Source organism: Acinonyx jubatus, chromosome D4 (genome assembly GCF_027475565.1).
Source record: "Acinonyx jubatus isolate Ajub_Pintada_27869175 chromosome D4, VMU_Ajub_asm_v1.0, whole genome shotgun sequence".
NCBI classification, from domain to species: Eukaryota; Metazoa; Chordata; class Mammalia; order Carnivora; family Felidae; genus Acinonyx; species Acinonyx jubatus.
In genome coordinates this window covers 11250545-11264685 of record NC_069391.1, presented here as the reverse complement: position 1 = coordinate 11264685, position 14141 = coordinate 11250545, and the positions used below count along the sequence as shown (strand labels likewise).

General features: G+C 41.1%; 1 protein-coding gene across 18 annotated transcripts in view; it reads right to left on the bottom strand.

Annotated features, from left to right (window-relative positions):
* The window catches only part of DENND1A (DENN domain containing 1A), a 508124-nt gene that overhangs the window by 479052 nt on the left and 14931 nt on the right, over positions 1-14141 (bottom strand). For 3 of the 18 annotated variants that reach the window (XR_008290952.1, XM_053204644.1, XM_053204651.1), the window contains exon 1: positions 7612-8855. The exons of 6 other annotated variants lie outside the window; for them this stretch is intronic. Coding sequence is in view for 11 of the 12 variants with exons in the window: in XM_053204651.1 (XP_053060626.1) it covers positions 7612-7769 (158 nt within the window). In the remaining variant the exon portion in view is untranslated. Of the gene's footprint in view, positions 1-7611; positions 8857-14141 lie in introns of those variants that run through there. 9 more of the 18 variants (XM_053204639.1, XM_053204640.1, XM_053204650.1 and 6 more) reach the window with 4 other exon arrangements.

The following is a 14141-nucleotide window of genomic DNA, read 5'->3' as shown; positions in this document are numbered from 1 at the left end:
TAACAGTGCTTAAAAATGAAAGACTAAGACAGAAAATCCAACACAAGAGTCTGTATGGTCCCTGAGAGACTAGAAAAGCCTAAACACTGTCAGAATGTTTTGAGAACCTAATTGCAGAACCTTAGTTCCCAAGTGAATGTTCAGGAGCATGCAGGCTCTGTGTGACCAGTCATGGACACCCATTCAAGGGTCTGCCATTTCCTTAATATAAAGACTATTAACAGAGAGGAAAACAACTTTAATTTTCCTTATGATTTTCAGCTATGGTGGGTCTCCTTACTCACCCAGGTAAATAATAATACCCGCTTTTAATTTAGAACATCTTTATTTTTCATAGTTTACCTACATCCTAGATTTATGGATAGACGGTTATTAATCACAGCTATTAAAACTTAACAATACAGGAAAGGCATCTTGGAATACCTAATCAGCCCAAGTCCCAATCCTTAGGTACTCTCCGAGAGCTCTAAGATCAATCAGGAGAACAAAAAACAACCCATAGACTCACCGAGTAAACTTTCAGAGCAAAGTCAACATTAAAGCCAAGAATACATACTGCAAAACAGCAAGAGGTAGAAGCAGCAGGACTCCTAGAATGGTGAAAACTGTCTACTTGCCCTGCTTCTGGCAATGAACTGGCTATGCCACTCTGGGCAAGAAATGAGACAACACTGGGCCAAAAGGTCTAAAACACGAGCATGGGGACTGGCTATAGCACAGCTTTAAAGACCTGCCTCTGTAGAATCCAATTTCCCTATCTATAAACAGATCACTAAGATCTTTTCTAGTTCTGACATCTTGTAGCTCTAGCATTCTAAGTCAAAAAGATTTGCATCCGACTTTGGTTCATATCATGATCTCCGGTTCATGGGTTTGAGCCCTGCAAGGGGCTCTTTGCCAGCAGTGTGGAGCCTACTTGGGATTCTCTCTCTCCCTTTTTGTCCCTCCCCTGCTCATGCTCTCTCCCCCTCTCTCAAAATAAATACATTAAAAAAAAAAGATTTTGCAAAATCTTTTTTTGGTAAAATACAAAGTTATGTTTTAATTAACATGAAGGCTCATGATTTTTTATCAAAATATTTAGATTAATACAAATGCTAACTTCCCAACTTTCATAAGTTATTTGTCCTGAATATCAATTCAACGAACAAGTGAAAGATGGTCACTTTTCTAGGGCAGTGGTTTTCAGTGTAGGGCAGACATGTCTCAGAGGCCTTAGGGGGAAGGGAAGAGACCCATCATATAGATCTACTTTTACTGCTTTTTATTCTAAATTTTAAATATTTCTTCTGACACCTTTAAAAAAAAAAGTAGCTCAAAAAGCATATATGCAAACAAACAAACATGTAAGATAGGTTAATTTACAATCCAGTTTACCAGTGAAGAAACTAAGGTACAGATAGGTTCAAGTACCTGTCTGAAGTCACACAATTAGGAAATGAGGAAGCTGGGACCCAGAACCCAGGCATTTTGGCTTCAGAGTCCATGCTCCTAACTACTGTGCTAAGCTCTACATGTCACAACACGGTTTAGTCAATAAAGACAAAAACATAAATCTCCAAGACTCCCAAATGCATTCAAAATAAGATACTGGGGCACCTGGCTGGCTCAGTCAGTTAAACATCCGACTCTTTATTTCAGCTCAGGTCATGATCTCACAGTTCGTGGGATGGAGCCCCACATCAGGCTATGTGCTGACAGTGTGCAACCTGTTTGGCATTCTCTCTCTCCCTCTTTCTTGGCTCCTCCCCAACTTGTATGCCTGTTCTCTTTCGCTCTCAAAATAAATAAAAAAAATAAAAAAAAATAAAAAAAAGAAGGGTACGTGAGTGGCTCAGTCAGTTAAGCAGTCGACTTCAGCTCAGGTCATGATCTCACGGTTCCTAACTTCCAGCCTCAGTCGGACTCTGTGCTGACAGCTCAGAGCCTGGAGCCTGCTTGGGATTCTGGGCCTCCCTCTTGCTCTGCCCCTCCCCAGCTTGCACTCTGTATCTCTCTCTCTCTCTCTCTCTCTCAAAAATAAACATTTAAAAAAATTTTTTTTTAATAATAAAGATACTAATTAACATGACAAGCAAGGTTGTTTCCAATTGAGCCCCAGCCAGACCCTTCAGCTTCTGCCACTACTCACTACCAACACACACACACACACACACACCTCCCATGTTACAGTCACATTCAGCTTCTCATCAGGCCTCAATCGCCCATGCCTTGTATGTACTTACTTTTTATTGAGCTGTTTCAGAAGGGCAGGGAACTGTGCTAAGTATTTTATATACCACACCTCATTTTATCCACATGACGATCCTGTGATGTAGGGAGTGTCTGTGGATTTTACAAACCAGTCTTGTAGATGGGGCGCCTGTGTGGCTCAGTCAGTTAAGCATCTGACTTGAGATTTCAGCTCAGGTGATGATCTCACAGCCATGAGATCAAGCCCTGAGTTGGGCTCTGCACTGGGCATGGGCCTGGGATTCTCCCTCTCCCTCTCCCCCTCCCCTGCTCAAGCTCTTTCTCGTACACATGTACATACATACGTACATACATAAATAAATGCCTCGTAGAAATTAAATAACTTGCCCCAAGGACAAATATCTAGTAAGTAGCAGTGTATGAACTCAGACCCAGGTCTGTTGTTCCTTCAAAGGGTATGTTCTTGATCACAATTTTCCTTCCTAAAATGTCCTCTACCTCCAAACATCCTGTTTATTCAAGATGCATCTAGAACAGTGCTTGGCAAATAATAGGGACTTGAGATTATTTGCTGAATCAATGAATAAATGAACAAATGCCTCCTCCTCCTCTCTGGAGGCTTCTCTGACTCCCTTACAAAACTCAGTTGCTCTCTCCACATTGTCACAAGACCAGTTTCAAAGCTCTATTAAAAGGCTTCCCAGGTGGTATTCCATGCTTTCTACTTTTGTGTACATATTACCCACTAGACTGGAACCTTGTTTCACTTCATCTTTGTATTCTCAGCCTCTAACAAAAGGCCTGGCTTTTAACAAGCACTCAGTAAGTTTGTTAATTGAATGAATTTCCCTGAGGAGAAGGGAGATGAGTAAGAGACTCATGATTCATATTAGAACTTCTTTTTCCTCAAGAAATAAACAACATTCAAAGCTGTGATATACTCAAATGTGTGCTCTATAAATATTTCTAGGTTTCAACTATCATCAGAGGCATCTAAATTTAACTCATTCAACACATATTTATGAATAATCTAAATACATACATATAATGGCTCTTAAGGAGCTTACAACCCAGTCAAGGAGATAAAATATAATCAAATGTAAAGGTATGGGGTGCCTGGTGGCTCAGGCGTCCGACTTCGACTCAGGTCATGATCTCGCGGTTCATGAATTCAAGCCCCGTGTTGGGCTCTGCACTGACAGCTCAGGGCGTGGAACCCGCTTCAGATTCTGTGTCTCCCTCTCTCTCTGCCCCTCCCCTGCTTATGCTCCAACTCTCTCTCAAAAACATTAAACACTAAAAAAAATTTTTTTAACAAAATGTAAACAGTCAAACATGAACTGCCATGAGAAAATACATGACTACGTGTATGCCACATAATTGGTAATAAAATGCTGTGGGCTTGCAAGTTGAAGACCTCATCCTGGCTGAAGGCAATGGGTCCAATTACCTGTGGACAGTCTGCAATGAGGCTATTTACAGTCAGAAGCAAAATGAGGGGGAGAGCAGGGACTTTGCAGTGTGGTCTCCATATAAAAGTGTTTAATTCAATTTTTAAAACCGTCCTTAATCTGACATGTTCTTCCTGCTCTTTGCTGTAAAAATGTCATTTCTTTTCAGAAATAATGATGGGAGATAATCATTTCCATGTGGTTCCACAAAACTTGTTTTTGAGATTTTATTGGTACAAGCATTCCAAGCAGTTGGGAAGTACTGAGCTAGGGCATTCTGTGATGCTTCTCCTGAAGAGGTAGAACTTGAAGTGAACACCGGACAGTGAACAGGATTTGGCTAGGTGGGGAAAACAGGAGATTTTAAGCAGGGGAAACAGCCTGATCAAAGTACTGAGGCATAAGTGTTCCTGTAAAGTTTGAAGGATAGTAACTAAAGCAGGCTGAAACTTGGAAAAATTGCAGCTGTGAATTCTATTTCTGGCAATATGACAAGCTAAGTAACTTTCTGATCCTCTACTGAAAATAATTACAAATAATGGATGTTTTTATCTTCTCCAATAAATACATTAATGAGCCTGGAAGAAAATCAGGAAGATTCAGATGAAGAAGAACTAAGTGCTGAGAGAAACCCAACAGGGTAAGCAAAACACAAAAACTAGCTTTCCCCCTGAAGGCATTTGCATAGTTCAATGCAAAATTCATTCTCCCATTTAAAAGGGGCTCAAGGAATACAAGACAAAAGTAACATCCAGCCTGAGGCAGAAAGAATAACATATGCTCCCCACCTCATAATTTAAACTTGGACTACAAAGGTGGTCAAGATAGAAACCCATCCACACACATACACATCAAGAACTATAATGAAAACCACTACTCTCAAAACTTGGCAATCTTCCTGCAAGTTCAACCACAAGCTGGCCCTCACAAGGGGCTGCTACTGAATGGTCAAAAACCTCAGCCCAGGAATTCAAGCTGAAGTGGTCACAAACTGAAAGTGGCTGCAGAACACTAACAAAAAGTATGTAAATCTTCTCTGGAAAAATTCACTTCAACCTTGGCCTAAACACACACACACACACACACACACACACACACACACACACACACACACACACAAATACACACACATACACAGCTCTAAGAAATACGCGTTTGTGGGCAAAAATTAGAATCCTCAGGGAAACAAAGCCCATAAACAAGAACCTCAGAAATACAAGATGGCAAAATCCGACTTTTGAAGATTTCAGATATTACAATTACAAAAGACAGGATATGGAATAAATGTTCAATAAGCTTAAAGGAAAAAAAAGGATTGAAAATTAGTAAAGAGTAATAAACTATGACATGACCAAGCAAAACTGAAGAAGAACAAAGCATTTCTCAAAATAAGAATAACTCTATGGTTGGTTAAGAGCAGAAAGGTCACAACCAACATGAATTAGAGATACAACCAAAATGAGTTCAAGAATTTACAGAAATTACTTAGAATAGTGTTCAGAGACAGAAATTATTAAAGTAAAAGACAAAGGTAGACACAGAAATTATGAGACTAATTAATACTCCAGAAGAGGTAAAGAAAATGGGGTACAACCCAAACTGGTTTTAATGCTCTATTTACCTTTTTTGGGTTCCCATCTTCACTTAGTTCTCGGTCTGAAAGAAAGCTGACAATGTTCCAAAACGGACAACAGATACACATTCAAGAAGTCCAATCAACGCAGAGCAAGATAAAAAGAAATGTAGAAGTTCTGGTTCCAAATAAAAATATAGTAGGCATACTCTACCTGGTCTCTCATAGCTACACCTCTCTACAACCAGGGCAAAATTCATGGAGCACCTGTCTGAGGAATCAAGAAGGGAAATAATAGTATATGGATTGGGGTAGAAAACTAGAATTCAGTTTCACCCACCCAGTGATAAACCATACATTTACCGCTTTCTTTCCTCTGGCATCACTCAGCATGGATGTAGGCAGCATAAAAACTGGAGTTGACAACAGCATAGACAGAGTTCCAGGAAAAGCACTCTAGTTCAGGCTCAAGGAGTGGAAAAGAAGCAGGGGGATTAACAGGTACCTAAAGCAGTGTGTGAAGAACCTTCCTCTCCAATCAGTAGTGCAACCTTAAGAGAATGGGGCAAATCCCAATTACTTTCTTTTCCTCTGTGTCCTCCCACTGCTAGGTCTGGACTACAGATGTAGTCGTGGGAAGTGCCCAGAACAGGATAAACAAAACCCCAGTTTTCTGACCTGCAGAACAAACGGAGAGGCCCAGGGAAACAGGGAGATAAGAGAAGGAGAGGAGCTCAGGAAAATGACCCCATGAAGTGGGTTTTGATGACCAAGGCTCATCTGAGTCTGTCAGCAATGCATGAGGATGCCAACTGCTCCACATCCTTACTAACCCTTCATAGTGTAAGTCTTTTTAATTTTAGCCACTCTTCTGGTTGTACAGAGCCTTCCAAAGGTAGTTTTAATTTGCATGTTCCTAACGACTGATGATGCTAAGCATCTTTTCATAAGCTTATTTGCCATCTGTAGATCATCTTTGATAAAGTGTTCAAATCTTTTGCCCATTTTTCTTTACTGGATTTTCTTATTGAGTAGCAAGAGTTTACAAATTGAGTTTTCAGAACTTGATGGCTTGTCTTTTCATTTCCCTGAAGAGAGTCTTTCGATGAGCAAAAGATTTTAATTTTGATAAAGTCTAACGTATCCATTACTCTTGTATAGTTTCACTTTTGTGTCCTGCTTAGGAGGGTGAATTTGACAGCACTCCCTCATTGTACTGAAGGGACAAATGATATGGGAGATAATCAAGGACAACTCCTAGATTTCTGCCTTGCGGGAGTGAATTAGTGGAACACCACCCTGAGACCATTTTCTCAAAGGACATCCACAACCCACTGTTAAACCAAATCATCTTCTCTGGATTCCCATTTCCACTGAGATCCCAACAGCATGCTATGCTGCTTATCTTGGTCTCTCCTCTTTCCTCTTAGGTTCAAACCCTGAACTGTGCTTTGCTATATTCAGTCTGAAAACAACGCTCATAGCTTCATGTTTCTCATCCGTGCCAATAGTTTCCAAAGCTCTACAGTCTCTTCCTGGTAACAGTGCTATCCAGTATTTTTCTGAAGGCCACACTATGTGATAGGTGCTAAAGCTACCTTCTAACTGCCTGTTGCATTTTTCTCGTTGACCGGTCATTAAGTTTACCGTCAACTGAAGTCATTCTTCTTGACCTCACTGCCAGTTCTCCCTCCTGACTCACCAGTTTCTGTCAGTGGTGTTTTGATGCTCCCAAATTGAAAACCTTGACATTGTCACCTTCTATTTTAGTTCTCTCTTCTCTCCCCCATATTCAATGAATTTAATAGTTCTTCAGCTATGCTACTTAAAACACTGGAGGTTTGGGAACTAGACTAAGAGGCCAAAAATGGCCTCTTCTCAATTTGCATGAGAAAAATAATGTAATCTAATTTTAAGTTTTCCTACCATAAGTTTTTCTTAAACCTTTCTCACCTGCTATTCCCTGTCCCTTCTAAAATAGAATATAAAATAGTATCAGATTTAGGGAGGGGAAATGTAGTTTGACATTTAATGTATAAATATTTCAGAGTATTCCACACAATACCATGACTTTCAGGCACTCGATCACCTGAACACGTTTGAGCACCACTGAGCTAATAATGTGCAACTCATATTCCTGCTAGATTGTTCTTTCCTACGCAGTGTGAAACTTTTCCAATGAGGAAGTCAGTCCAAGATGGGAAAGGTGAGACCAATTTGCCTGAGAAAAGATTAAGAAGTAGGCCATCAGAACACTCTATAAATTTCTTCCTCTTTAATTCCAGGCTGTGAATGCCCATCCTCTGGCACCAAAGAGAATAACCATCTTACAAGTAGAGTAGAAACAACTTTCAATGATCAGTATAAGAATAAATGAATTTATACTGTAGTCACCACAAGTGAGGCACATCCAGGCTGCATCCTCCAGTTAAATCAGCACTTTCTGGACTTTCTCTGCTCCAGGAATAAAGCATAACAATATTAGTCTCCAAAAAGTAAATATTTACAATCCCAAAGGGAATCTGCCAAAAACCACATGATTTGAGGATCATCAGTTATTTGGAAAAATCATCAATAGTTGGGAGTTAAAGATACGAAAAGACTACTGATTATATACTCTTTAAAGATGAAACCTGGTCAACACCAAACTTCTACGCTGTATTAAACATTAATTTTTCAATCTGTATTAACTGAGTACTCACTATGTGCCATGTACTGTGCAAGTCCTTCAAAGTTTAATAGTGAGCAAGGCTCTCACAGTACCTGACTTCATGAAGTTTGTACTCTCTGGGGAAAATCAACAACAGTAACAACTAGGGCTGATGGGCAAAGCTCCTCCAAGTGCAGCAGGAAAGGTAAAGGGGATGCTCAGAGGTTTCTCCAGAGCTCTATCTGAACTAAAACCTGAAGAATGATTGGAAGTGAACCAAGGGTACATGCATGTGTGCTTAGAAGTAGGACATAAGGGGTACTAGAGATCAGGCCAGGGTCAGACAGAATGGAGGAGAAAACACGCTCAGGGTCACAGAGATCTGGGATTCAATCCCAATTCCACCACCCATAATCTGTGTCATCTGGGCAAACATCACCTCTGATTGGAATTACTTCATTTGTAAAAGAGGGTAGCAATACTTACCTCCTAGATTTATGGTAAGGACTACATAATATACAGTAGATGCCCCTGGTCAGCTCTGTCACCTTAGGCAACTGGAAATCTCTGTGTCTGTCTCATCTGCAAAATGTGGATCATAGCAGTACCTTCTCCATCAGGTTGTTAAGAGTAAATTGAAAGATTAAGTGTGAAGATTCAGGGAGATAACACATATCAAGTACTTAGAATAAATACTAACATTCAAAAGACTTCAATAAATGTTAGTCGCTATTTGTATAATAACAGAGTCAAGATCTCAAAGGGCCTCATAAGCCATGTCAGGTGTGTGGACTTTAATCTGGAAGCGTGGGGAACAACTAAAAGATTTTAATCAGTGAGTTGACAGGATCAGATTTGCCCTCTGGAAGGCTCACTGTGGATACTGCAGAGATAGGACTGGAGAGAGGCAAGAGTGGTAAACAACCCAGTCGGGAGGGATTACAGCCACTATGGTGAGAGATGGTGGCTAGGACCAAGAGGACAGCAATAGAGAAGGAGGAAAGTACACACACACACACACACACACACACACACAACTTGATGTTTGGATTTAGGAGGTAAGAGGTCTTACTGACCCTTCCCTTCCTCCGGCCCTCTATCTGCCTGCTAAAGATTCATGAAATGTCTTTAGTTCTTCCTGCTCACCACTCTGTAGCCAACTCGCAAACTCTATCTTTAGCTCCCACCTTTCCAGTGACCTTCAGGTCCAAGATTACAACTGTCACTGGAGAGCTCCACAGGGACAGTAACCTCACACTCCATAGAACCCAAATCAAACCAATAAAAAATCAAAACCCAGAAAATCTCAATTTTCCTCTTCTTAAAGCAAGTTCTGTCACCTTTTTCTTGGTCACCCAAGTGACAAACCTTTGAGTCATCATCCATCTAGCTGTGAAGACTTTCTCCTCTTCTGATATTACTTCTTGACAACCGTCACTGATAGCCGGACTCTTGAAGACAATGTGATGTAAACCAAAAGGAAATACCCAAATATCAGTCCTCATTACGGCTCTTCTATTATAATGGGTTACCTTTATTCACCGTGCCCTTCAATCCTGGTTATAGTCATGGATCGTACACACACACACACACACACACACACACACACACACACACACACACATTTTAATAGGTAGGTAGAGCCATTTATCTCTTGAATTACTTTTAAAATGAGTTATACTGGTTATAATAATTGCACACAAAAAGTACGGTGAGAACAGAGACAAGAACAACTCTAAAGGAGTATACTTTGAGAACTGTAGTTTTTCTGTATATCATTAGTTTAAAATAGGAGAGTATCAGGCAGTGAGGGAATAAAATTCTACCTCAGTGGCAAAAATGCCTGCTAGTCACAGGAATTCAACAGGAACAGCGAACATGAACCAGTTCTTCAGCTGCAAGATCTGAGAAGGGGACCGGATAGTCACCCAGGGCACAAAAACAGTGCCCATGGTAACCCATTCACCCCGCTTATGGCAAACAGCAGATCTAGATAGGGCTCACCTAGCTCAAGGCCATGTGGAAAATAAAAGACCTTTTAAAAATGGAGGAAAGGGAACATCATCTCTTGGAAGAATATATCTCTGAAAATGATTAAGAAATATGTTTCAGGAAACTGGTATCCTTAAATAGAACAGAAAAAAAAAACCATGAGTTTCACAAAACAGGAACAGAAAGCTACAAGAGGATAAAAAAGATGACAAATAAAAGCCTTTAAAAAAGGGGGGGGGGATGGAAGAAAAAAGAGTAACAGAGTAACTCCAAAGAGAATAAAAATGCATTATGGGCACGTGAGTAGCTCAGTCGGTTAAACACCCGACTCTTGATCTCAGCTCAGGTCTTGATCTCAGGGTTGTGAGTTTGAGCCCCATGTTGGATGTGAAGCCTACTTAAAAAAAAAAAAAAAAATGCATGGCATTAGACACATTACCTATTGTTTTGTTGCCAAAATGTTTAAACATGAACTTAAGCATGAGAAAACAATGACACAAATTCTAAATCAGAGACATTCTATAAAACAACTGGTCTGGATGCTTTAAAAAGTCAACTTCAGGGGCACCTGGATGCCTAGGGGGGCTAAGTGTCCGACTCTTGATTTCAGCTCAGGTTATGATCTCATGGTTTTGTGACATCAAGCCCGTATCTGGCTCCACGCTGGTAGCACAGACCCTGCTTGGGATTCTCTCTCTCCCTCTCTTTCTGTCCCTCCCCTGCTCACACACTCTCTCAAAATAAATAAACTTAGAAAAAAAAATTTTTAAGTCAGTTTTAGAGGCAAAAGGTGGAGGGCAGAAGAACTGTTCTTTAATTTTTTTTAACGTTTTATTCATTTTTGAGACAGAGACAGAGCATGAACGGGGGAGGGTCAGAGAGAGAGGGAGACACAGAATCTGAAACAGGCTCCAGGCTCTGAGCTGTCAGCACAGAGCCCGACGCAGGGCTCGAACTCACGGACGGTGAGATCATGACCTGAGCCAAAGTTGGACGCTCAACCAACTGAGCCACCCAGGCACCCCAGAACTGTTCTAAGTAAAAGGGAATAAGAGACATGACAACTAAATGCAACATATGATCCCTAACTGGACCCAGGTTCAAAAACAAACAGCTGCAAAAGACATCACTGGCACAAATGGGAAGATGTAAACTTGGATTGTTTATTGGATAATGTGGTGTATGAAATTTCTTGATGGTGACAAAAGTACACTCATTATATAGAAAAATACAGGTGTTCTTAAGAGACATGCACCAAAATACGAACAGATGAAACATAATGATGGCCTTCACCTGACATGGAATTATCCAGCCAAAAAAAGTAAAATAAATATGTGTATATAAGGAGGGTGGGAGAAGGGATTACTTACCCCCTCATATTATAGGGAAACACAAATAAGCACTGGGGTTAAGGAAATGCTTATGAGTAATGTTTAATTTTCCTAAATTCAATGCTCATCCAAAAATCTACAATCACCAATAACTTATTATACTAAAACCACACCACTTCTGTAACAGTTTTTTAAAATATTTCCTATCCTTTTTGTGATGCCAGAATGACCTTGATACCAAAAACTAACAAGACCATTACAATAAAGGAAAATTACAGCCAAAATCTCTTATGAATATAGATGTGACCATAAAATAAATATCAGTAAATTGAATCCAGCAGTATATATAAAAAGAATAATACAACATGACCAAATGGGTTTGTCCCAGGGATGCAGAGTTAGTTTAACATTTGAAAATAAACATCACTTACATTAACACATGGGAAAGAAATCCTGTGATCATCTCAATAGATGTAGAAAAAGCATTTGATAAAATTCAACCTCCATTCATGACTAAAGCTGGCAACCCATAAATCCCAATTGACGCAGACCAAAAAAACTCCAACAAAAGTCTGCCAAAGGGCCAGCCTAACAAGTCAGAAACCTTTTAGGAAAAGAAAAACAAAGACAAAAATCCACCACCAAACAGCAGCCAAGCACCCCAGAAAAACCTGTTCAGCCTCACCTTCGCTCAGGTCAGCAAAGGACAAACAGGGAAGAAACCAAATTTCTACCTTGGCGGGGCTGTCATCAAGAATCCCATCCACCCACCACTGCCAAGAAAGTCAAGTAGGGGGCTGGGACTTTCATCATCCCCAGCAGTAATGAGGAGCCCCTCGATGTGGCTTCGGTGGAAACTGGAAAACCTGGACGTCCGCTCACCCGTGGCAGTCACTGAGGCCATGGGGAGAGCAGCAAAAAGGCACCACTCTACCCAGCCAGAGAGGTGTCAGCAGAAGCCTCTTGGGGAATCAGAACTCCCACCTACTCCCTAGGTAAAGGGAATTGCCTACCCCGAGTGTTAACAAAGCCTCAACAGGGAACCTACACATATACCCTAACAGTCAACAGGAGGACAAGTACTCCCTTCCCCTTCCGAAGCAGTGTCAAAGGAAGTCAGGTGAAAGCGGGAAACTTTCTTCAAGTTCTGTGGGCAATTTTTTCAGCCCAGAACTCTAGCAACCATACAAACTACTGATCAGGTATAAGAGAGTAGACATTTTTCAGACATGCAAAAACTCAAATGCATCCTTCCTGCAAGTCCACTGGTGTGGTTGTCTCTTACAAGAACTTGAGGGGCTCCTGGGTGGCTCAGTTGGTTGAGCATCAGACTCTTGATTTCAGCTCAGGTCATGATCCCAGGTTGTGGAATCTAGCCTCGCATCAGGCTCCAAGCGGAGCGTGGAATCTGCTTAAGATTCTCTCTTTTGGAGTGCCTGGGTGGCTCAGTTGGTTAAGTGTCCAGCTTCGGCTCAGGTCATGATCTCGCAGTTCGCAAGTTCAAACCCCACATCGAGCTCTGTGCTGACAGCTCAGAGTCTGGAGCCTGCTTTGGATTCTGTGTCTCCCTCTCTCTCTGCCCCTTCCCCACTCATGCTGTTTGTCTCTGTCTCCATCTCTATTTCTCTCAAAAATAAACATTTAAGGGATGCCTGGGTGGCTCAGTTGGTTAAGCGGCCCACTTCGCCTCAGGTCATGATCTCACAGTTCACAAGTTTGAGCCCCATGTCAGGCTCTGTGCTGACAGCTCAGAGCCTGGAGCCTGCTTCACATTCTGTGTCTTCTCTCTCTGCCCCGTCCCCACTCATGCTGTCTCTTTCTCTCTCAAAAATAAACATTTAAAGGGTGCCTGGGTGGCTCAGTCAGTTAAGTGTTTGACTTCAGCTCAGGTCATGATCTCACAGTTCACAAGTTTGAGCTCCATGTCAGGTTCTGTGCTGATAGCTCAGAGACTGAAGCCTGTTTCAGATTCTGTGTCTCCCTCTCTCTAACCCTCCCCCACTCATGCCCCGTCCCTCCCTCCCTCCCTCTCTCTCTCTCTCAGAAATAAACATAAAAAATATTTTTTTAAATAAACATTAAAAAAGATTCTTTCCCTCTACCCGTCCCCTGCTCTCTCCAAAATTTAAAAAAAACAAAACAAAAAACTTGAATATGTACCCCAGCAAATAAATTAAAAGAACACAGGGGCCAGGAAATAATGAAATAGGGACATTCCAGGATTACAACAAAATAGCTAGCTTTGCACAGATCACAACAGGAAGATGGGAAGAAACCAAGAAGGAAAAAAAAAGAGCCTTAATAAAACTGCAAGTAGGATCTCAAGTTTGAAAAAATTAACGATGTGATAAAGCAAATAATGCAAGAAGAGAAAAAAGACTAGAAACTCAGGGAGAAGGGGAAGAAGAGACTTATGATTTTAAAAAATCAAAATCCAGATATAGCTCGTTCTTTTCCAGTCTCAAGCACTTTCTGGGCTGCGGGCAGCAATGCAGACACAGCCAAGTCCAAGAACCACACCACACATAATCAGTTGCAAAATGGGTCAGAAATGGCATCAGGAAGCCCTAATCATAAAGATACACTTTGTCAAGTTCCTGAGAACCTCAAACTTTGTCAAGAAAACACACGAAGGATCTAATGAAGATGCGGAACAATAAAATAAAACTAAGACCATCAGGGCACCTGAGTGGCTCAGTTGAGCCTCCGACTTCAGCTCAGGTCATGATCTCACTGCTCATGGGTTCAAGCCCTACTTTGGGCTCTGTGCTAACAGCTCAGAGCCTGGAGCCTGCTGTGGATTCTGTCTCCCTCTCTCTGCCCCTCCCTCACAGAGAGACACTCTCTCTCTCAAAAATAAATAAACATTAAAACAAAATTAAAAAAAAAACAAAAAACTAAGACCATCAAGGCCTTTGTCAAGTTCAATGTTCTGAAAGGCATGGGCCCCA